Source organism: Quercus robur, chromosome 5 (genome assembly GCF_932294415.1).
Source record: "Quercus robur chromosome 5, dhQueRobu3.1, whole genome shotgun sequence".
NCBI lineage: Eukaryota > Viridiplantae > Streptophyta > Magnoliopsida > Fagales > Fagaceae > Quercus > Quercus robur.
In genome coordinates, this window is record NC_065538.1 from 73,445,419 (window position 1) to 73,467,549 (window position 22,131).

Sequence of the window (22,131 nt, forward strand, 5' to 3'; positions counted from 1 at the left end):
TGATCTTATTTTCCTTTATGTGTTTGAATAGTATATAGTATATAGTATATATTATAAGAGTTTTGATCAATGAATAATTGCAGTAACCTTTTAATTGTACAAGCTAATCTATATATACAAAGGAATAAGCTACTAACTGCCTAACTAACTTTCCTATCTATCTGGATCTTCCTTCCAAAATCGGTTATGAATAATACACCAATCACAAAACTACACGTGTCCATAACTAATATAAAGCTAACTAAAACACCATCCTAAATTACAAGTAGCACAGCAAGCAGTAAGTCTAAAAACTACAGTCATTTAGGTAGAAGTTAATAGTAGTCTTCCTTCCAATGCTCTATTTCTGCAGCTTCAGTCCAGGTTTGATCTCAAATTTCTTACTAACTTGACTTCAACTACTCAAACTTACTTTCATCAACCTGGCCCTTTTGATTCTCCCCCTCAAGAGGAAGAGGGGAATGTATATTCACCATGTTCATCTTGCCCAGTAGAGAAGAAAATTATTGTGACCCTAATGCCTTTGTTAAAAGATCTTCCACTTGAGACTTAGTTCTAACATGCAATAACCTTATCACTTTGGCCTGTACTTAATCCCATACAATATGACAATCTATCTCAATGTGTTTTGTCCTCTCATGGAAAACAGGATTAGCTCCAATATGCATTGCTGCTTGACTGTTATTGAAGAGCAAAGCTGCTTTAGGATAAGGCAGTTGAATATGTTTGAGAAAGCTTAACAACCATACAATCTCACATACTGCCACAACCATTGCCCCATATTTTGATTCTACAGAAGACCTGGACACAGTCTGTTGCTTCTTGGATTTTTAGGAAACTAAAGAATTCCTAAGAAAAACACAATATCTTGTGGTTGATCTTTGAGTATCAAGGCATGTAGCCCAATTTGCATCAGCAAAGGCTTTAATGTGGAGCTCTAACTGACTTGAGAACAATAAACCCTAACTGGGAGTGCCTTTGATATACTATAAGATTCTATTTGCAGTTTGTAAATGTGGTAATCTAGGCTTAGCCATGAATTGACTTAGCCTATGAATAGCAAAGGCGATATCTGGTCTTGTAATGGCCAAATAGAGTAATCTTCCAATCAATCTTCTATATGTGTTAGGATTATTCAATTCCTTTCCTTCATATTTGTTTAGCTTTAGATTATGATCCATAGGCGTTTTTGCTGGCTTGCAACCCAACATACCTGCATCATCCAAAAGCTCAAGAGCATACTTTCTTTGACAAAGATTTATCCCTTCCTTAGACCTTGCCACTTCCAAGCCTAGAAAGAACTTCAAATCCCCTAAATCCTTAAGCTTGAATTGCCTATCTAGCAACACTTTGAGATCTACCATAGCTTGCACATTGTCACTATAAGGACATCATCCACATAAACAAGTAATGCCACAAACAATGAGTAATTTGCCTTGGATTGATGAAAACCCAACTGAATCAAAGCTTGAGAAAACTTTGAAAACCACGGTCTAGAAGCTTGCAAACAACCTCCCCCTTGCTGTGAAAGCCTAATGGCAAAACCATGTAAACATCTTCCTCAAGATCCCCATGCAAAAAAGTATTGTTCACATCAAGTTGAGATAAGTTCCCACCCTCTCATAGTAGCCACTGCAAGCAAAGTTTTAACAAAAACCATCTTGACAACTGGTGAAAAAGTTTTTGTATAGTCCAGCCCCTCTCCCTAGGTGCCTTTAGCAACCAACCTATTCTTATACCTTTCTATAGAGCCATCAGCCCTATGTTTAATTTTTATAGACCCACTTGCAGCCTATAGGCTTCTTGTGAGTAAGTAAGGAAGTAAGGGACCAAGTATTGTTTGCTTCCAAAGAAGCAACTTCAGTTGCCATAGCATTTCTCCATTTAGGGTCTTTAACATCTTGGGCATAGGAAGTAGGTTCCACATCAGAAGAAATGGAATTGCAAAAGTGTTTATGATGTGGGGAAAGGTGAGAGTAAGACAGAAAATTATGGAGAGGATAAGCAGTACCTTTCTTAGGAATTGATGGAATTGCATGTGCAGATGAACCAGTGACTTGATTGCAATGATAAGATTGCAAGTAAGAAGGTTTGTGTGAAACCCTAGTAGACATTCTAAGAACCTAAGGTGGTGCATCAGCCTAAGCAATAGCCTGTGGAACATGATGCACATCAAAGGGAACAACTTGAGTGATAGATTGAACATCAGTTGAAGCACTAGATGGATTAACAGAGGGAATGGCTTGGGAATCAACATGAGATGCAGGAATAGAAGCAATCTCAGCTGTCCCAAAAGTGGATTGATCTAAGTCACTAGAGTGAATTTCATAAGGTAAAGCAGATTCAGGTGAGCTATCAGCATCATCATCAGAATCTGAGTCTACATCAAGAGCAAAATGTTGATCATGAAAGAAATTTTCATGATAAATTGGAGAGTTATGGGATGGAGAAATAAGAGTGGTAGTAAGATTAGGATTAGAATGAGAAGAATTTGAAGAGACAGATGGACACACAAGATCAAAAGAAATGAAGGGAAAAATATGTTCATGGAAAACAACATCCCTAGAAATAAGGACTTTTCCAGAGTTGAGATTAAGGAGTTTGTACCCTTTAGTGGCAGGAGGATAACCATGGAGAACACAAGGTTGAGCTCTTGGTTGAAATTTATCTCCATGAACAGATGTGGTTGATACATAACACAAGCATCCAAACACTCTCAAATGACTATAGGAAGGCTTAGAATGGAAAAGAAGTTCAAAAGGGGTTTTATTTTGCAATACTAGAGAAGGCAACCTGTTGATAATATGGTCTACAATAAGAATGCAATCTCCCCAATAACATGAATACACATTAGATTGAAGTTTTAAAGCTCTTGCAATAGACAAAAGGTGTTGATGTTTCCTGTCCACCATAGAGTTCTGTTAAGGAGTGTAAACACAACTCTTTTGATGGATTATACAATGAGCATTATAAAAATCAACAATAGCAAATTCTTGTCCATTATCTGACCTAATAGACTTGATGTCAGTCTTAAATTGAGTTTGAATCATTTTGTAAAAGGAAATGAGAAAGCTTTTAACATCAGATTTTGCTTTCAACAGATAAGCCTAAGTACTTCTAGTAGCATCATCAACAATGGACAAGAAATATCTAAAACCTTCATGTGTTGGAATAGAATAAGACCCCTAGATATCAACATGCACAAGATCAAAAGGAGAAGCACATAAATTATTATTAAATGGGAAAGGCAATCTTTTTTGCTTTACCAATGGACAGATGTGGCAAACATCAGTACATGAATTGAAATGAACACATAGGGTATCTTATAAAGATCTCAACTTATTTATTAAAGGATGACCTAACCTAAAATGCCAAACTTTAGGCAAACTAATCACAGAATTGACAAAAAAAGAAGAAGGGTGATCAAACTTATGTTTGATGAAGTAGTCTGTCAAGGATGAAGGATCGATGCAATCTAATCTTTGTAATAAGTAACGTCCATTATGCACCTCACCTATTCCAATCGTCTTCCAAGATAAAAGGTCCTATATGAAACAGAATTGAGAAAGAAAAACAAGACAATATGGCAATTTTTGAGTGAGTTTGCTAATGGATAGCAAATTGAAAGAAAATGAAGGAACACAAAGGACATTTTCAAGAACTAAGGTTGCAGAAATTCTGACTAAACTTATATGAGTTACTTAAGCATTTTCTCCATTAGGCAATTCAACTACACATTGGGTTAGACTAGTTATGGTAGTAAGCAAGCTAACTAAACATATAATATGGTCTGTGGCTCCTGTATCTAAAACCCAAGTGTTACAACTATAAGTACTTTTGTTAACCACTTTGGCAGCAAAAATGGAGTGCTTTAAGTTGAGAGGTATACCTGCAAGTAGAGTAGTAGTGGAAACATGATTAGCCATAGCTACAGGAGTGACATTTAAGCTGGTGATGTTCCCTTGGCCTTGAAAGTCATTGCTTGAACTACCAATCATGGCCAAAATCTTTTGGTACTGATCTGCAATGAAGGGAAAAGCTCGTTGAGATGAGAAGGGCTATTGTTGTGGCATAGCATCTGAGTCCATGAACCCAAGATCAAGACCTCCAACTTGATTAGCCATTGAATTCTTTCCCTTTCCCTTATAGCCAAGGTGATAACCATGAAGTTTGTAGCACTTCTCAGCAACATGACTTGTGATTCCACAATGACTACATATAGGCCTCTCTTTCCCTTTGTTCTTGTTGCCTTTACTAGCATGACCAGATGCATTTCCACTACCATAACCAGATCCACCAGAAGCTTTAGTTGCCAAAGCAGTGGACTCAACATAAGCTCTAGTGGAATGATCAATTGCTCTTTGACTTTCATCTTGTATAAGCAAGGAATACATTAATTGAAGGAAGTGGATCAATCAAAAGAATCTTCCCTCGAATCTGACTATATGACTCATTGAGTCCCATAAGGAATTGCATCACTAAATCTTGTAGTTGATACTGTGTTAGCTTCTCATTGATTAAACAAGTGCAAGAACCACAGGTGCAGCATGGAAGAGCTTTGTAATTCTCAATCTCACCCCATAAAACATTCAATTGAGTGAAATGATCTATGATAGAGAGATCTCACAGAGAAATTGTTGCAAGCTCCTTCTGAAGCTGAAAGAGTCTTGGTCCATTTTTTTGAGAGAATCGATTCTTGAGATCGTTCCAGACCTCTAGATCTGTGTTCTTGTAGACCACACTTGTAAGAATCTTTGGAGAAACACAATTGAGTATCCAAGATACAACCATGTTGTTGCACTTAGTCCAAGCTTGAACAAGAACTGGAACCTTTGCCATTGCAAGAGTCAATGAAAGTGTTCCATTGATAAACCCTAACTTGCTCTTTGCCCCCAATGCTCTCTGCATTGATTTAGCCCAGGTAGGGTAATTATCATTGACAAGTGGTTGAGCAACTAGAATTGCCCCTGGATTTTCTCCATAGTGTAAGTAAAATGGATTATATTCATCAATGTTGATGACTGACTCAATGGTCTCTACCATTAAAGGACCTTGAAAAACAAAACAAAGACTAAAAGCTGTCGGGGTGAAAGAAAGTTCTAGAGAGAATCAGAGTGCTCTGATACCATATAAGAGTTTTGATGAATCAATAATTGCATTACCCTTTTGATTGTACAAGCTAATCTATATATACAAAGGAATAAGCTACTAACTGCCTAACTAACTTTCCTATCTATTTGGATCTTCCCTCCAAAATTGGTTATGAACAATACACCAATCACAAAACTACACGTGTCCATAATTAATATAAGGGAAATGCTAACGGATATTTTTAAGGCAATAGTTAACAATCCATTTAAAGAAAGCTTTTATGGGAAAAGAAAAAAAAATAAAATAAAATTAATGTTTCGATAGTTTTTTTCATTTTAAAAGTGGTATCAAAACTTTCCTAAAATAGATCGTTAACCATTGCCCTAAGGACACTTGTTAGCATGACCCTTAATATAAAGCCAACTAAAACACATCCTAAACTACAAGTAGCACAACAAGCAGTAAGTATAAAAACTAAAGTCGTTTATGCAGAAGCTAATAGCAGTCTTCCTTCCAATGCTCTGTTTCTCTAGCTTCAGTCCAGGTTTGATCTCAGATTCCTTACTAACTTGACTTCAACTGCTCAGACTTACTTTCATCAACCTGACCCTTCTGATATATATATTGGAATTCGGAACATAAAAGATATTCGACGTGGAAATATTCCAAACCGAAATGGCCACCAAAACAAAATTTAAAACTTTGCTACGGACACCATCCATGGTTGGCTTGGTGGATCCAGAAACACCAACATCTAAATTGTATTTTTGTTTTTCAAAGCGACTTCGATATCGACACTTTAATTGCTTCCAAAATAGATATAAACAACTGCCCTACCCACAAAAGCAACGAGTAGGAAATTACTAGAGCATAGTCTATCTACTATTGATTAGGACCATACGCAAATACAAACAATATCTGGACTATATATTATACACATATAATAGCCCACAGATTTCAAACTTCTACTAAATGAGCTAAGCCACGGCATTCCACTCAAGGATGCTCATGGCTTTTTATGGGGCAGGGCTAGGCCACCCTCCTCAGCCCAAGTTTCTGTTTTTATTGGTGATGGTGCTTCGATCTTCTTTTGAACACATTCCACCTTTTAATGAGCCTTCTATTTGTTCAAAGATAAAAAATTTAATATTTCAACTTCGGACATCTCTATATGTGAGAAATTTAGGGTGAGAACTCAAAGAAAAAAATTAGAGAGACTCTACTTTTGATCTCATTGCATATAGGGTGCTTTGTTTTTATTGTATAGTCGTAGTAAGCAACTAACAAACTAACGGTTAGAACTTACAGTAACTAATTAAACAAAATACAATAACAATCTTTAGAATCGGTTAATGCCATGTCGTTGCCCTGTATCCACGACAGGTCGTATAACAGGAGAGTGTTGAGTTGTATTAAACCGCATGTTGTTTGGCTTGTATAGCCATATGAGCTATAGGTCGTTTGGTACTGCCTTTATGATTCACTCAAACTCCAGGGGCGAAATTCAGCTAGGAGTTTTGTCTGAAAATAGAGAAATCGAGCAGATGAAGAGCTCTTAGTGCTGACAAATTTAATCTAGAGATCACGCCAACACACCTTTCCATGAACAGAATGGTATTCAACTTCGATGTGCTTAGTGCAAGCATGGCCAATGCAAAAACATTGTGAAATCAAAGAATTGGACTGTGGAGCGCCCCCCCACCCCCAACACACACACACACACACACACACAAAAAAAAAAAAAAAAAAAAATCCTTGAAAAAGCATGTGCAGCCAACAAACTTCAGTGGCAATGGAGGCAAAAATTCTATATTTTCCCTTGGTGGATGGTTGCAAGATTGTAGGTTGTGACATAGGGACAGAGGCAAGACTTGGAGTTAGGGCAGGCGACTCTGTTGCTAGCTGTGTGCGGCAACTCCGGCCTTTGAGTCTACTGCTTTACTGCTAAGGATTTTTGTTTAAAATTTTTTAAATGGCCAACTTGTTTGTTCTGGGTAAAATAGATTGACTGGGCTTAAATTTTTTAGTTTTATTATTGGTAATTTTTGTTGTTGAACTAATTTTTTTGGACTTGTATATTTTGTTTTAGATTTAATCTATTAATTTTTTTATATCCTTTAAAAGGTGAAAAATGCTAAAACTACAAATTTTTTTACAAATTGTTAATATGGTGAGTAATTATTGATAAGTATAAAGTGATGCAAGTGTACGAACTAATAAGAATTTGCTACCTAAATAATTTGTATAAACGTTGTAAAAACGTTTGTGGCTATAACATTACTCTCAAAAGAATTGATGGCATTATTAAGGGAGGCAAAGTATAATTTTATTGAACAAAATTACTAAAATTAGTACCTATTAATATAGTAATATTTTTTAAAAAATATTTAGGGGGGGCCCAATAACAGCTCCGTCCATGTCTCTAGTCACATGCTTTTGGTAAGGGAGAGCTCTTTTGGGTGTATTTGGGGTTTGGGCTTTGTGAGAGTGTTTTAGTACCACATTTGTAATCGTTTTATTTTATTAGTGAAACTTTCTCCTTAACACCGCCCGAAGATGTAGGCCAAAAGCCGAACTACATAAATTTTTATATTCCCGTGTGATTGTTTATTTTGTTTTCTATTTCTATTTAGCATAAACCCACTGTTAGTAGGATACACAAAATAAATAGATATTTACACTTCTGCTATTTTCAACATATTGGTATCAAAGCTTCCGCTTTTACAACTATATAAGATACTTAGTGATCTCTCTCATGCATAATATATCTTGTATAGCATGTCCCGCTATCAGTAAACTCTGGCGGATGAAGGTAAAGCATACATTGGCTTTAAAACTCACCAAGACTCTAGCAGAGGTGGATACTACATGGATTCAGCTTCACAATTCTACAACAGAAAACATTGCGATTCACGTAGGGAGTCCAAGTTTGGATGAGGGACAAACCAAGGAGGAACAAACCGAGGAGCAAACCGAGGAACAAACCGATCAGACATCTTACACCCCATTGCTTATCGCAGCCAGCAAAGGAATAGTAGAAATAGTTGACAGCGTGATTCTGGTGAAACCTCAGGGAATTGAGCACGTCAGTAGGGACGAGGAAAACATATTACATGTGGCCATTAGCTACCGCAAAATAGAAATCTTCCAGCGCATTAAGAAGATGAAAACAATGACTCGTAGGCTGGCTTCACGGATTGATAAGAAAGGCTACACTATATTGCATCATGTTGCCGACATGAAGAACTATGATCGAGGACCCCAACCTGGTCCTGCTTTCCAATTGCAGGCGGAGTTGAAATGGTTCAAGGTAAGCATCTCTATTCACCGCTCCACCCTAAATAATAATAATAATTTCAAGGAGCAGAAGTAGTAAATTTAGCTTTTTTGGAAACATTAAACTTAGAAAATTCCTAAACCGACCCGATCTGTTACTTTTATATGTGTAGAAAGGGGTAGGGTTGGATTGGTGGATTTAGCATTTGTGTTTATATATTTCATGTCTTATAAAAAAGAAATTTTCATTAACTATTGAAACACCTTTTTTTTTAATAAATTATTAAATTTTACATATTATGCCTTATTATATTCTAAAATTTTAAATTCATTAAAACTAATTTTCAAGATACCAAAATAAGTTAAAATTAAAAAAATTAAAATAAAATATACTAATATTATGGTGGGCTTGATTGAGTCAGATTGGCAGGAAAAACTATCAACCCTTATCCGACCCAACCTGAGGCTTAAAATAAAATATAAACCCACCGACAAAAGCTAACACAAGATGTTGGGTTGGTTGGATTCATCAAATTGGTGAATTGGATGCACACCAATAGTTTCCAATTTGTTGGCCTTATGACTATATATACAAACACTTGATAGTTACAGCATATTCACAATAAAGCTCTTAAAGCTAAAAATACAAATTTTAGCAACTCATTCCACAAAAAACACACTTCAACAATGTTGCTATTCCTAAAAGTTTTGGCAACTGAGCTACAGTAGACAGCCAATAGCTCAAAACTTACAACAAAAAATATTTTTATGTTCCTTAGATGAAGTGGTTGATTGCTTTTGGTGTTTGTGGAGTCTTTTTTTTATTCGCTGTTGGTGTGTGTTCACTTGTTTTCCTTGAAGATTCCATTTGCCTTATTCACTTTCTTCAGTATCTTTAGAATTTAGATATAATCTTCTTCGGTATCTATAGATATTAAGAAGTGCTACGTTTACAGTATTTTCACAAGAAATTATAAATAATAAGTTATTATTGGTTTTAATTTGAATTCACAAAATAAATTAAATTTTTACTCATTCATAACAACCAATAACAACCTAACACTTAAGATTTGTTGTAAAAATATGGCAAAAACACCATTTGGGTCCTTACATTTTGGAGTCACAGTCAATTTGGTCTATACATTTTTGTAGCAATCAATTTGGTCCCTGCTGTTAACTCACTAATAAAAAGTGCCAAATGATGTGAACAATTGGTATACTTGATGTTGACGTGGCATTAAAATAATAATAAAAAATGCTCCATCAACATTTGAATAAACAAAAATTAATTTATCAATTGGAATGAAAAAAGAAAAAGAAATAAAGAAATAAAATTAGAAACCAAAGACTAAAAACATGAACCCAGAAGATTTTGAACGTGAACCTAGATATAGAACCTATTCAAATCTCAATCATCCACAAAACCCCTCTGAAATTCAGCAAAAATAGTTCAAATACATAAAACCTTTGAGATTTTCTCACGAAACTGATGAAAAAACAAAATCCAACAAAAATTTTCCAAAAGGATTTTTTCTCAATATGTAAATGATTCCAGGGACAAAGTTAGGAACACGAAAAGGAAAGCGATAGAAAATATTGAAGGGATTTTTTTTTTTCGTTCATTTGTTTATGAAATTTTCGATAATGAACTGAAGTTGATGAACAGTTTTGCAGTAGCGTTGAGAAAGTGAGTGGAGATATTGTGAGTTTGGGTTTTTGGCTTTGTGGCTATGGTTTTGGGTTTCATGGAATGGAACGAAAGTTGTGAGGGAACGAATAGAAATATTGTGAGTTTGGTTTTTTTTTTTTTTTTTTCTTTGGTTAAGATTTGGATTTAGTTTATGGAGATGTGTGTTTCTAGATCTAGGTTCACATTCAAAATCATCTGGGTACATGTTTTTAGTTTTTGGTTTTGAATTTTTTTTCTTTTTTATTTCATTAAAATTGATAAATTAATTTTTGTTTATTCAAATGCTAATAGGGCATTTTTTTTACTATTTTAATATCACATTAGCGTCAAGTATGCCAACTGTTCACACCATTTGCCACGTAGACATTTTCCGTTAGTAAGTTAACGGCATGGACCAAATTTATTACAAGTTGAAAATAACCGGGACCAAATTGATTGCTACAAAAATGTAGGAACCAAATTTATTGTAACCCCAAAATGTAGGGACCAAAGTGATTTTTTCGCCTAAAAATATTGTGGACATAATATTACTCTTAGATATAAGGCCTAATTTGGATATTTGGACCTTATTTATGACATACATATATGCTCTATATCTTAGGGATAGTTGACAAAATATTGTTGATTGTATAATAAATTAAGTTTTAGAGGCTTGAAGGGAACAAACTATCGATGTGTGGAATCTGGATCTTCAAGATCTATTGATTTGAAATCCAGATTTAAAAAAAAAAAAATTAAAGAGAAGATTCCTTCAAACGTGAATCAAAATCTTCAACATCCATATTTGTATAGGAAAACAAATAATGAAATTCAAATGTTGATTTGCTTTGGGTGAAAAGAATTAACAAAAATTGGAATCCAGATGTTCAACATCCGGCTTCATTTTGGAGAAAGAAAGTGGAATCCAAATATTCAACATCTAGATTTTCTTTTGAAGAAAAAAATTAAAAGAAAATAAAGATAAATCCAAATATTTTCCTAATATTTATAAATTGTTCCCTTCCAACCTCAAGAGTTTAAGGTGTTTTGTCATTAACAATATTTTGCCTATTTCAAATATTTTGCCCAATTTTTTCTTGAGAAAGTTTATAGATGCAAAAAATTTCATACCTAGTTGATTTAGTAGGTATATTGTTTGTGATAAGTAAAAAAGTAATATTAATAGTTACTATAAATAAGAACCAATAAAAATTTGGTAGCTCAACTGTTATGAAAAGTATTAGGAAATTTTTTGTGTTGCTTTTTTCTTTTTTTCACCTGTTGTGGGCTGTGGGCTGGATTATGATTGTTTTTGGGCTGGTATTGTTTTAGCCTTTTTATTGCTATTGCCAATGGGCTCTGATTAAAAAAATATTTAAAAGAGAGAGAGAGAGATTCTTATTAGTAGCCTTTGTCTATCATTTTTTATTTGGCCAAGCTTGACAATCTCTCGACTTCTAACTCCATATCTCGCTCTTCCTTGTGATTGCTCTCGATCCGACTAGACATTTGAAAGGAAAGGGTTTTTCTTCTAATGAGTTAATTCACTTTAGGTGGCATGATTCTATAATATTAAGATATTATTCTTTGCTTTCACCCTTTAATTCTAGCGTATCCTGTTCTTATTGCTTATTAATTAAACCTTTTTTATTCTTCCCTCAAAAAAATTTTTTTTTTTTTTTTTTTTCCTGAACCGAATTTGTGGAACTTTATGAAAATTGTCCATCATTCCCGTCATAACAAATAACTAGAAAACACTTGCTTTTTACTAAAGAAAAAATTAATAGTTTTCATTGTGAAATTTCTTTATTCAACTTCTTATTAATTATTGAAAAAAAAAAAAAACTAAATTTTAATTTTGTCTCTTTATGTTGGGTTGTATTCATTTTGGTCCTTTAAATTAAAAATTTTTAATTTGAGATCCCTAAGTTTGAGTCCTTTTTCCAATTGGTCATTCCACCAAAATCTATTACTCTAACTTCCATTAAAAATGTCAACTAAGCCAACAAATCAGCTTTTTTACTTAAAAAAAATAAAGATAATACAATAAAATACAATTAACCATTTCTCTATTTTCTTTTTTCTTTTTCTTCTTCTCCATTCTTATCTATAATTCCCTCTCCAAATTTCCACCTCATTTCTTTCCTCAAAACTCAGCAAATTAAATTCAACAAGATTTTGGGCAAGTTAGAGTTTACTTTGAGAGAGTGATTGCCTTTTTCTTATTTTCCTTTACGCACTGGACATGTGTACTGAAGCAATTGGACTACTTCTAGTTTGGACCTTTTTCAAAGAGATGAGAGGGAAGCTGGGTATAGTGTTTCCGCAAAATGAGCTCTTACTCTCTTATTATACCTACTAGTCTGTACATAAACAATAAATTCAAAAGACTATCAAATATCCGTTAGTAATATATACTAGTGGCTTGTAATATTAAGATTTGGGAAGAAACAAGCTCAGGGACGGAGCTGTTCATGTACAAAAAAATCATAGTAGTATATATATTCTGCATTTTTTAATATTTAGGTCCAAGATAATTACTCTTGGCCCACCTCTCCCTAAAAATCTACAAATTGGCCCATAGAACCCAACCAAAAAAAAATTTTGAAAAAGAAAATTATATCTAAGTTTTGTCTTCAATATATATTTAGAGTGAGCTATAAATTTTAGTAGATAAATATGATAAATTGATGTGTCATCATTCATAAAAAAGTAATTAACATTTGTTTATTATGTGTTGAAGTGGTCCTCATCATATGCTTTAATACATGAGTTTGTAAGTTTTTTTTTTTAGTAGCCTAATTTTTCTATATATATATATATATGGGCTTTTCTTATCTTCTTTTTGTTTACATATTCTTTTTAATTATCAATCAATAGAACTATAAGGTTTGAAATTGATGAAACATCTCAAAATTAATCTATATATACATATAAAACCGAAACTTTTGAAACTCCCACAATTTTCCACATCAGCACAATATTATTAAAAAAAAAAAAAACCATAATAAAACTTTTCTAAAACCCGACCCCGATGCTCTGCCTTCTCTTTCTCCAAAATTCACACCCTACCTTCTCTCCCTCTACCAGCTCCCCAAACCCAACGCTCCTCTATGCTCCTCCCTACCAGCTCCCCCAACGATTAGACCCATGGCAAACCAATAGCAAAGCATCTAAAGACACCATACCTACAGATTTCTCAATCAAAACCTACCATACCCACAAACCAACAAACATCTTCTTCCTCAAAACAGAGGTCGATGTCCTGAAGAAGTAGAGGAAGAAGAATGCTCCCTCAGAACAGACGTCGATGTGTCCGAGCGGTGTCTTTTCTTTTCTTTTCTTTTCTTTTTTCCACTTCTCTGACATGGCTCCGACACGGCGTGGACCAATGTTTTGAATATAGTTCCATTCCGGCCAGGCCAAAATGTGAATACTGAAAATTTTTCATACCTTGAGTGTGAAATCTTGGGGAAGAAGGGAGATGGGAGAAAAAAATAAAAGAAAAAATTGATAAAAAGGAAACTATGAACCTGGATTTGCAACAGGAAATGCAGGCTTGAGAACTGAGAAGAGCAAATCGAAGATGATAACAACTGGTGGGAGTTACGGTGCTGCAGAAGGAAGAAGGAAACAAACAAAAGGAAGAAGTAAAAATAAAGAGTGAATGAATGTGCGGTGGGACTTTGGAGAGAGAGAAGAAAATGTAAATAAAATAAAGATTGTTTGGCTTTGATGAGAAGTTGATTTGACAATTGGCAAGTACGGGGGAGGGAATACAGGATGAAATTGGCAGGAAAAATTTTGTTTTGGATTTGGGCTTAAGCTTAACTTTTAGTTGGGTTTGGGTTTAAGCGTAGCTTTTGGTCTATTTAAATCAACTCAAAATCTTGAAACCTCTTTCTTTACCAGAACACCAAACCACATTTCATTTCAATTTTGAGATCCTCCATTCTACCATGTAATATGCATGTCATGTTTCTCTCTTCTATTTTTTGTCAACCTATTCTTCTTCTTTTTCATTTTTCTTTTCATTATTTTTAGGTTCATATTATAATTGTAATATTCTAGAAAATATAGTTGTTATTATTATTTTTGGGTAAAGATTTGGGTCTGGTATTGATATATTAGTTAAAACATCTTTAAAAAATTATATGAATTTTGACCAATAATATATGAAGAAATATATGTCTCTATATTAAATTGGTCTATTTTAATTAATTTTTCTATTTGTACTAATTTAATATATTTATTTATATTTTGAATTGGACTATTATTATTTTGAAACCTTTTAAATTGGACTATTTTAGTTAATTTTTTTTATTTATACTAATTTAATATATTTTTTCACGTAAGGCTTTCTTTCTTTGTGAACAAATTTCAAATCTATTCCATGGGTTTCTCTAAGATTTTTAAGGCTATTTAGCACTGTCAACAACATTACATAAACGATAATTTAAATTCTTCATTCATTGTTAGTTTTTTTTCATAGTCAATAATTTTCTCGTGCATCGCACGGGTTAGCGACTAGTTAAATAAATAACAAAAAGAACTATTAGAAACATTAATTTTTATAAGATAGTTTGCCGAAGGCTTTGTAGCTGAATTGGCATCTTCCCATGTACAAAGTGCTTGGAGGTCTAAGGGGGAAAGGGTTCGAGCTGCGGGATTAGTAGCATGTTATAATTATTTATCAAAAAAAAAAAAAAAATAGTCTGATTAAAAAAATAAAAAAAATAAAAAAGTCTGAAGTCTGGCCCATCCCTAAATAAGCTAATGAGTTATGTCACAAGGAGCGTTGGCCCCCAACTCCTACAGTCTTGTGTGCTTTAACTTAAGCTCGAACGAACTTGTTATTTGGAACTTGATTTAAAGTGGCTGCAAATTCTAGCGAATGGGCTTAGATGGGTAAATCCATGGGAGAGAGAACGAGCTTAATTATGCACGCATGTCATTAGATTTCTAGTCCTCCCAGCTTTTGAGGATGAGATATTGAGATGGTGATAAAGACGCGTGAGAATTGCAGAGAAAAAAGTGGGGAAATTTTTATTTAATTTTTTAAAAAATATTTAAAACCCTAATTTTGTTTTAGAGAAAGTCTAAATGCACAACAGAAACTCACAAATTTTTTTCATAGCACTTTTGTTTTAAGTTGTGATAAGTCCTGATATAATCTTCTTTTTATTTTGTTTTATTTTATTTTGATATATGTGGATTGAAACCTCAATTTGTTGTGATTTTTTTTTTTTTTTATATGAACGTTGTGAAATTTTATTGTATTCTTAGAAAATTTCTTTGTTTTATGATGTGACAGCATTTGACATGTGGATATGGTTGGGTGAGGTGTTACATGACTAGGCATGCCTCGGGTAACTATTTAGCACCATTAGCAAGATCACTTATGGTAGTGAACGAAATAACTATTTTGAAAGCGGACTCAAAATTAAGTTATTAAGTTTTTCTTGTTAAGACCCTTGGCTGATTATAAGGAACTTGCTGTGGACCCTCTTAGTGGCTTGTTTAGTTTATACTTTCTTTTACTGTTTTTTGTTTGGTTTCGTGGGAATGGTAGGCCACGATGCGTGGTTTTGCATGGCTTTTTGTATTACAGATCCTCAGCCAAGTCTCTTTCTGTATACTGTTTCACTTTTCTTCTTTTAATATACTTCTATCTCTTTGACGAAAAAAAATAATAATTAAAATGAAAGCTTTTAAGCTTAATTGTCAAAAAAAAAAAACTCCAAAAGTGAAATTTAGTGAGTGTTTGGATCCGGCGTTTCTGTGTTTACGTTTTTCTCTATTTTTTTTTTTTTTTCCTTCTACTGCACACTTTTTAGGGGACAAAGTTACTATTTATACACTATTTATGTAATGTTCATGGGACCTACAATCACTTTATTCAGAAAAAAAAATATATTAAAAATGAGTCCTACGACATTATTTACATATTTAAAAATTATTTTGTTACCGTGTTCTTAATTTTCAATTTTTAATTTTCAACAAAATAAATTGCATCCAAATAAACCCTTAGTGTTAAAAATATGAATGAAGATCGTTCTGACCATGTGATTGGTTTATTTCATGAATGTAGCGTGTGCAGAAAATAATTCCTGACCATTATGTCATGCACCACGACAGAACTAATCAAATGACAGCAGAAGAGTTATTCAAAGAGAAACACTCTAAACTTCTCGAGGACGCGCAAAAGTGGATAAAGGAGACCTCTCAATCATGCTCTGCAGTCGCGGTCCTCGTTGCCACTGTAGTTTTCGCGGCTGCCTACACTGTCCCAGGGGGTAACGACGACACAGGCCATCCAGTTTTCCTTCACTCTCCATTCTTCCTGTTCTTCACTATCATGGACGTTCTCTCCCTTGCGAGCTCTTTGACTTCCGTTGTCATGTTCCTCTCCATTCTCTCTTCTCCATTTGAGTATGAAAATTTCCGTATATCACTTCCGCGGAAGCTGACATTAGGGTTCACGTTGCTCTTCTTCTCTGTCACAACAACCATGCTTAGTTTCGCGGCTACTATTTTGCTCATTATTCATTTTAAGAAGACATCTTGGACTACGACTGTGATTTATACTGCTGCGTTCCTTCCTGTCTGTGTGTTTGCGCTTATGCAATTCCCATTGTACAAAGCATTCTCCAGTACTTTGCGAGCCCTTACCAAGAAAATATTGAAGACGGTACTTCCCCAGAAATTCACTCCTCGTTACTTGCTGACAACCATTAAGCGAAAATGGGCTTAACCTCCTCTTCCTTTTTCCATCATGAACTAAATGTCAAAAATCTTATCTATATTACTGTATTGCCATGATTTATTTTTATGTAATAAGGCAATGAGAAATTAGATATTTCTCATCCCTGTGCGTGCTTTTATGAGTAATAAAGGAACTTCTTTCTAGCCAGTGACGGGACCGAAAAGACATTTTTAGGAAGCTAATTATATTAATAACTAGTATCATTCCCATATGCATTGTTTCGACTATAAAATTTTATAATAATTTTATTAAGAAATAATAAATTGATAATCACTTTAGTCTAGACCATATAAATTATGTATCAAGTAAAATAAAAACATAATTCTCTTCTAACTTATCAATTGTCTTATAATGACATTTTCAGCTACTTTTGAATTGTGTTATGCACTAGAAGAGCATATAAACTACTTGAGATTTTTTTTTTTAAACCTTTATTTAGAGTTACATTTTAATACACTAATAGCCTCTTTGATCTAAATAGGATCTCCTTAAACATGAGTGGATAGTTGTAAAAATTTAATATTAAAGGAGTCCTAAGGTAGAAAAAGGATATAAAGTTAAAAAAAAATAATAATTAGTTCAACCAAAGTTGCAAGATTAAGTTGAGGTGAGGATTCTTTTTCATGATGTAGATTTAATATTACTAGATTATAGCAATCTTGTGAAGAAATATGCTGTTGATATTTATAACATGCTACGTTATAGATTTTATTTTTCATGAATATTATTCAAATATCTTGTGGGTGCTAAATATAGATTCGAATATTGATATTTGTAAAAAACCAAAACAAAAATTAATTATAGTGAAATTAAAAAAAAAAAAAAAAAGTTACATGCTCATCATGTTAAACAATCTCTTCCACACACATATAGGTTGCGTTTGGGATTTGAGAAAAATTAGTTTATTTTACCTTTTAACTTATTTTTTGCTCCTAAAGTGGGTCCCATTGCACTGTTAAGTGAGTCTCATTACTCCAAAAGTCAGCTTTTAGCTTCTTCTTTTTAACATACTTTCAGTAAAAAGTTTTCAGTTTCAGCAAAATAAGCGATTTCCAAACAGATTCATAATATTACTAACAACAAAAATAAAAATGAGAAATAGTAACATAAAAATTTTAAAACTATTCAGGAAAATTAATTTAATTTAATAACACACATATAAACATAACACAAATACAAATTATGAATAGAAAGATGAAATTAATCCTTATTTTAGGAGAGAATACAAAATTTGATAATTCTTAAATAATAATAGATAAATCATAAATATTTATAGAGGTTTATATAATGGATTTCATGGATTTAAAATTGCCTTTCTGACTCATAAGAAAAACCTTTAAAAAACACTCTCACACAAAACAAAGAAGAGAAATACATACATGCAATAGTGTGGTGATAGGTTTCATAAAGATTCTACTATGGAATTCACAAACGGCAAATTCCCTAAGTAATAAGAAAAAAAAAAAAAAACCAAACAAAAAGAGAGTTAGATTTTTAATCAACATAGAAATCATAATAGAATAATAATTACTAATAATGGGGGAGAGAAAAAATTGATTAGAACAATAAATAGTGTTTCTATCCACACAAAAAAAGAAAAAAAGAAAAAAAAAAAGGATAGAAGTAGCCGTAAAAAGAAGAAGAAGAAGAAACTATGCACAAAAATATATAAGGATATAAACACTAAAAGCTCTACGTACATAGAGAATTTTCAATTGTGAGAAAGTTAGATTTCTAATCAATCTAGGAATCATAGAAGAATGAGAATTATTAGGAAAAAGATATTTATTAGGAAAAAATGGTCACAATTAACATTTAAAAAAGGAAAAAAAAAAAACAAAATTTAAAAATTATATCACTTAGGTGCATGTTTATCAAGTATTTTTTTTTTTTAAAAGAATACATAGGGAAAAAAATACAAATTGAATTATAAGAGAATGAGAATTATTACATATATATATATATATATATATTGTGGGGCCCAATAATTTGTGACCATGGCCCATTTTTACATTGGGGCCCAAGGCCTGAGCCGAGGAGGGATATAGCCGAGGATGTATAATAAAAGTCCAAGTAATCTTGAGACATAGCCGAGGATGACTCTGTCCTCGGCATCCCCGTGGCCCTCCTGAAAGAAATGGCAAGAACGGTATAGGAACAGTTTTGGGAAAAACCTAAAATATCTGCGTTGATAGAGAAAGGACCGCTGGACAGTATGGCGATCAAGGACAAAGGAAAAGCTGCCATTACTGCCATTGAATACTCTGCACCTGACAGAACCATGCTCTTCAGCTTTTACAACCACCTCCAACCACTTTGGGTATGGGCTGATGGGACAAGTATCAGTCCTGGAAAGTTGAACCTACACGTGGACGTAGGATAAGGGATATAGGCTAATATAAAAGGAGAAGCAAGCAATCCGAAGAAGAGGCTGGGAAAAAAGGCCAAGAACCAGAGCCTCCCAGACCGTCTCGAGGAGAAAGACTCCTCAAGCGAACATGGTTTAATTCTATATGAACACCACGACTAACCACCGTTTGGTGACCAAGGCCTAGCCTTTCAAACCCACGCTCTACAAATTTTGTTGTTTGGGCCCTCAACATGCGAACCCAATACTATTTTGGGGCCGTCATGAATTGAGTCCTTACATAAATATATATATATATATATATTAGGAAAAACATTGTCACAATTAACATTTTTTTTATTAAAAAAAGAACATAACGTAAATCTTAAATCACTTAGGATGCATGTTTATCCAGACAAAAAACAGATTTGAATGAGAAACCCGTGGGACGTTTAGGAGTTTGTGGCTGCTTGTGGCGGCGCATCTGGGCCTAGAATTTTCAGGTTTGGTGGATCGAAGGCTGTAGAAGACTTCTGTGATGTCAGTTTCTTGGATCTATAGTCTTCGGCGGCTTTGACAGTGGATTAATGTCTTTGGCAGCTCTGACAGTGTTTGACATTAGTAAACCAACAAGTGTTTTTGCTTTCAAGGTCGGCAACTTTGAAAAATATGTGGGCAAGATTTTCATCCCAGGTCTAGTGCAGTAGTTTTTTAGATGACATGTGTACTTTTGCAGGCCTATAAGTACTTTTTTCTGAGATCTAATGTAATATTTTCTTTCTGATAGTATGATATATTTATGAGCGCCCTTTTCTTTTCAAGGTTTGGTGCAGACTTCCTTGACCTTGAGTGTTTGCAAAATCTGACTTTGAGCTCCACAAATCTCTATATAAGGCCATCCGGGGCATGCATTGAGTTGTACAAACAGCCTTCAGTGGGTAGTATGATAGTTTAAGTGTAGAGAAATTATGCAGAGAATTATTTTTATTTTTATTTTTTTCACAGGCTAGTGATTAAAATTGAAGCTCTTTTTTTTTTTTTTTTTTTTTTTTGAATGCCATGATATTTTCCTCTAACAATTTGTTGTTGCTTGTTTTTGTTATGCAGTATCCTTCCCTTGGCACTTAAGCTGCACCAACATTTGTCTTTTCAACACAGCCATCTCAAGAATCTTTGCAACGCAGCCACATCAAGAGTCTTTGCAACAAAGCCGCATCAAGAGTTTTTTTGCAACGAAGCCGTGCCAGCATTTGTCCTTGTACTGAAACCATGACAACATTCATCTTTGCCATGAAGCAATATTTGCACCAAAGCCATGCCAACGTTCATCTTTGCTATGAAGCAATATTTGCACCGAAGCCATGCCAACGTTCATCTTTGTCATGAAGCCACAACAACACTCCACATCAACACTTGCACTCGCATTGAAGTTGCACCATCATTTACATTAAAGCCGTGGAGCAATGTCAACACTTCATCTGTGTTGAAGCCATGCCAACATTCAACACTTCATTTGCATCGAAGCAACCACGTCAACACTTCATTCGCCGAAGCTGTGCCAACGTTCATCTTTGCCATAAAGCCACGACAACACTTCACATTAGCATTTGCACTCGCATTGAAGTCGCACCAAATTTTTAGAGGCAACATAGCTCATTTGAAGACGCCAGAGCATGCTACCAAGACTTTGAAGATGTTGAAACATGCTACGTCAAGAGTCTTTGCAACAAAGCCGCATCAAGAGTTTTTTTGCAACGAAGTCGTGCCAGCATTTGTCCTTGTACTGAAACCATGCCAACATTCATCTTTGCCATGAAGCAATATTTGCACCAAAGCCATGCCAACGTTCATCTTTACCATGAAGCAATATTTGCATCGAAGCCATGCCAACATTCATCTTTGTCATGAAGCCACAACAACACTCCACATCAGCACTTGCACTCGCATTGAAGTTGCACCATCATTTACATTGAAGCCGTGGAGCAATGTCAGCACTTCATCTGTGTTGAAGCCATGCCAACATTCAACACTTCATTTGCATCGAAGCAACCACGTCAACACTTCTTTCGCCGAAGCTATGCCAACATTCATCTTTGCCATAAATCCACGACAACACTCCACATTAGCATTTGCACTCGCATTGAAGTCGCACCAAATTTTTAGAGGCAACATAGCTCATTTGAAGACGCCAGAGCATGCTACCAAGACTTTGAAGATCTTGAAACATGCTACCAAGAATTTTGACATTGCACGAACATGCCCATAGAGGAGAGATGATGCCACACCGACTTCAGATATATAATCTATCATCATTCCAGAGGAAGTTGACGTCATCCAGATTTCAAAGACATGATGTGAAACAACACCACTCAGAAGGGAAATGATGTAGTTCTAATTTCAGAGTTATGAAGTGGCACAACCTAGAAGAGAAATGGTGTAGTTTAAACTTGCAAGGTACAAGAAGATGCCCCCAGGAGATAAGTGATGCAAAGCATACTGCAGAAATGTGGAAGAATATCCATTGAAGATGGGCAATGCCATGAAGACTTCATTTCTTGCAAAAGAAGTTGGATATTTTGTTTTACTCCACAACCAAGCATCAACTTATGTTCATCATCATTTCAAAGAAAGTTAAGCATCGTCAACTTCTTAGAGTCTTCATTTTCTACTACATCGATCTTTGATCATCCTATTGAGCAGTCGTCTGTCTTTTTAAGCAATGTCTTGCCAACTAAAAGGACCTTAAAAGCACATTGATGACTGTTGGAAAACTCCTCAAGTTAGACTGGCCATCCTTCTTCTTTTCATGTGACTGAGCTTAGTGACAAGTACTAAGCTGCCTACGTACCCCGGAGAGGGATCAAGTCATCATGTAGTTCAACAAATTTTTTTTTTATTATAATTTTTTTTTCTTATGTGTTTTTTGCAAAAAAGGGGGCGCAGTGTGTAATAGTGGATATCACCACTAATCGAACCCGAGAC

The 22,131-nt window shown here is 34.3% G+C and overlaps 1 protein-coding gene across 1 annotated transcript; it reads left to right on the forward strand.

Annotated features, from left to right (window-relative positions):
• The first annotated feature begins 7,881 nt into the window (after positions 1–7,881).
• Positions 7,882–16,949, forward strand: LOC126727018 (ankyrin repeat-containing protein NPR4-like). Its single transcript, XM_050432469.1, has 2 exons — positions 7,882–8,401; positions 16,128–16,949. Exons 1-2 carry the CDS (start codon positions 7,898–7,900, stop codon positions 16,788–16,790), a joined length of 1,167 nt encoding a protein of 388 aa, XP_050288426.1. The 5' UTR covers positions 7,882–7,897; the 3' UTR covers positions 16,791–16,949.
• The last annotated feature ends 5,182 nt before the right edge of the window (positions 16,950–22,131 follow it).

Bases quoted from the DNA above. Each gene is read 5' to 3' on its own strand.
- LOC126727018 (XM_050432469.1), top strand. From the start codon at position 7,898: ATGAAGGTAAAGCATACATTGGCTTTAAAACTCACCAAGACTCTAGCA. The intron at 8,402-16,127 runs GTAAGCATCTCT...TCATGAATGTAG, and splicing joins CGGAGTTGAAATGGTTCAAG to CGTGTGCAGAAAATAATTCC.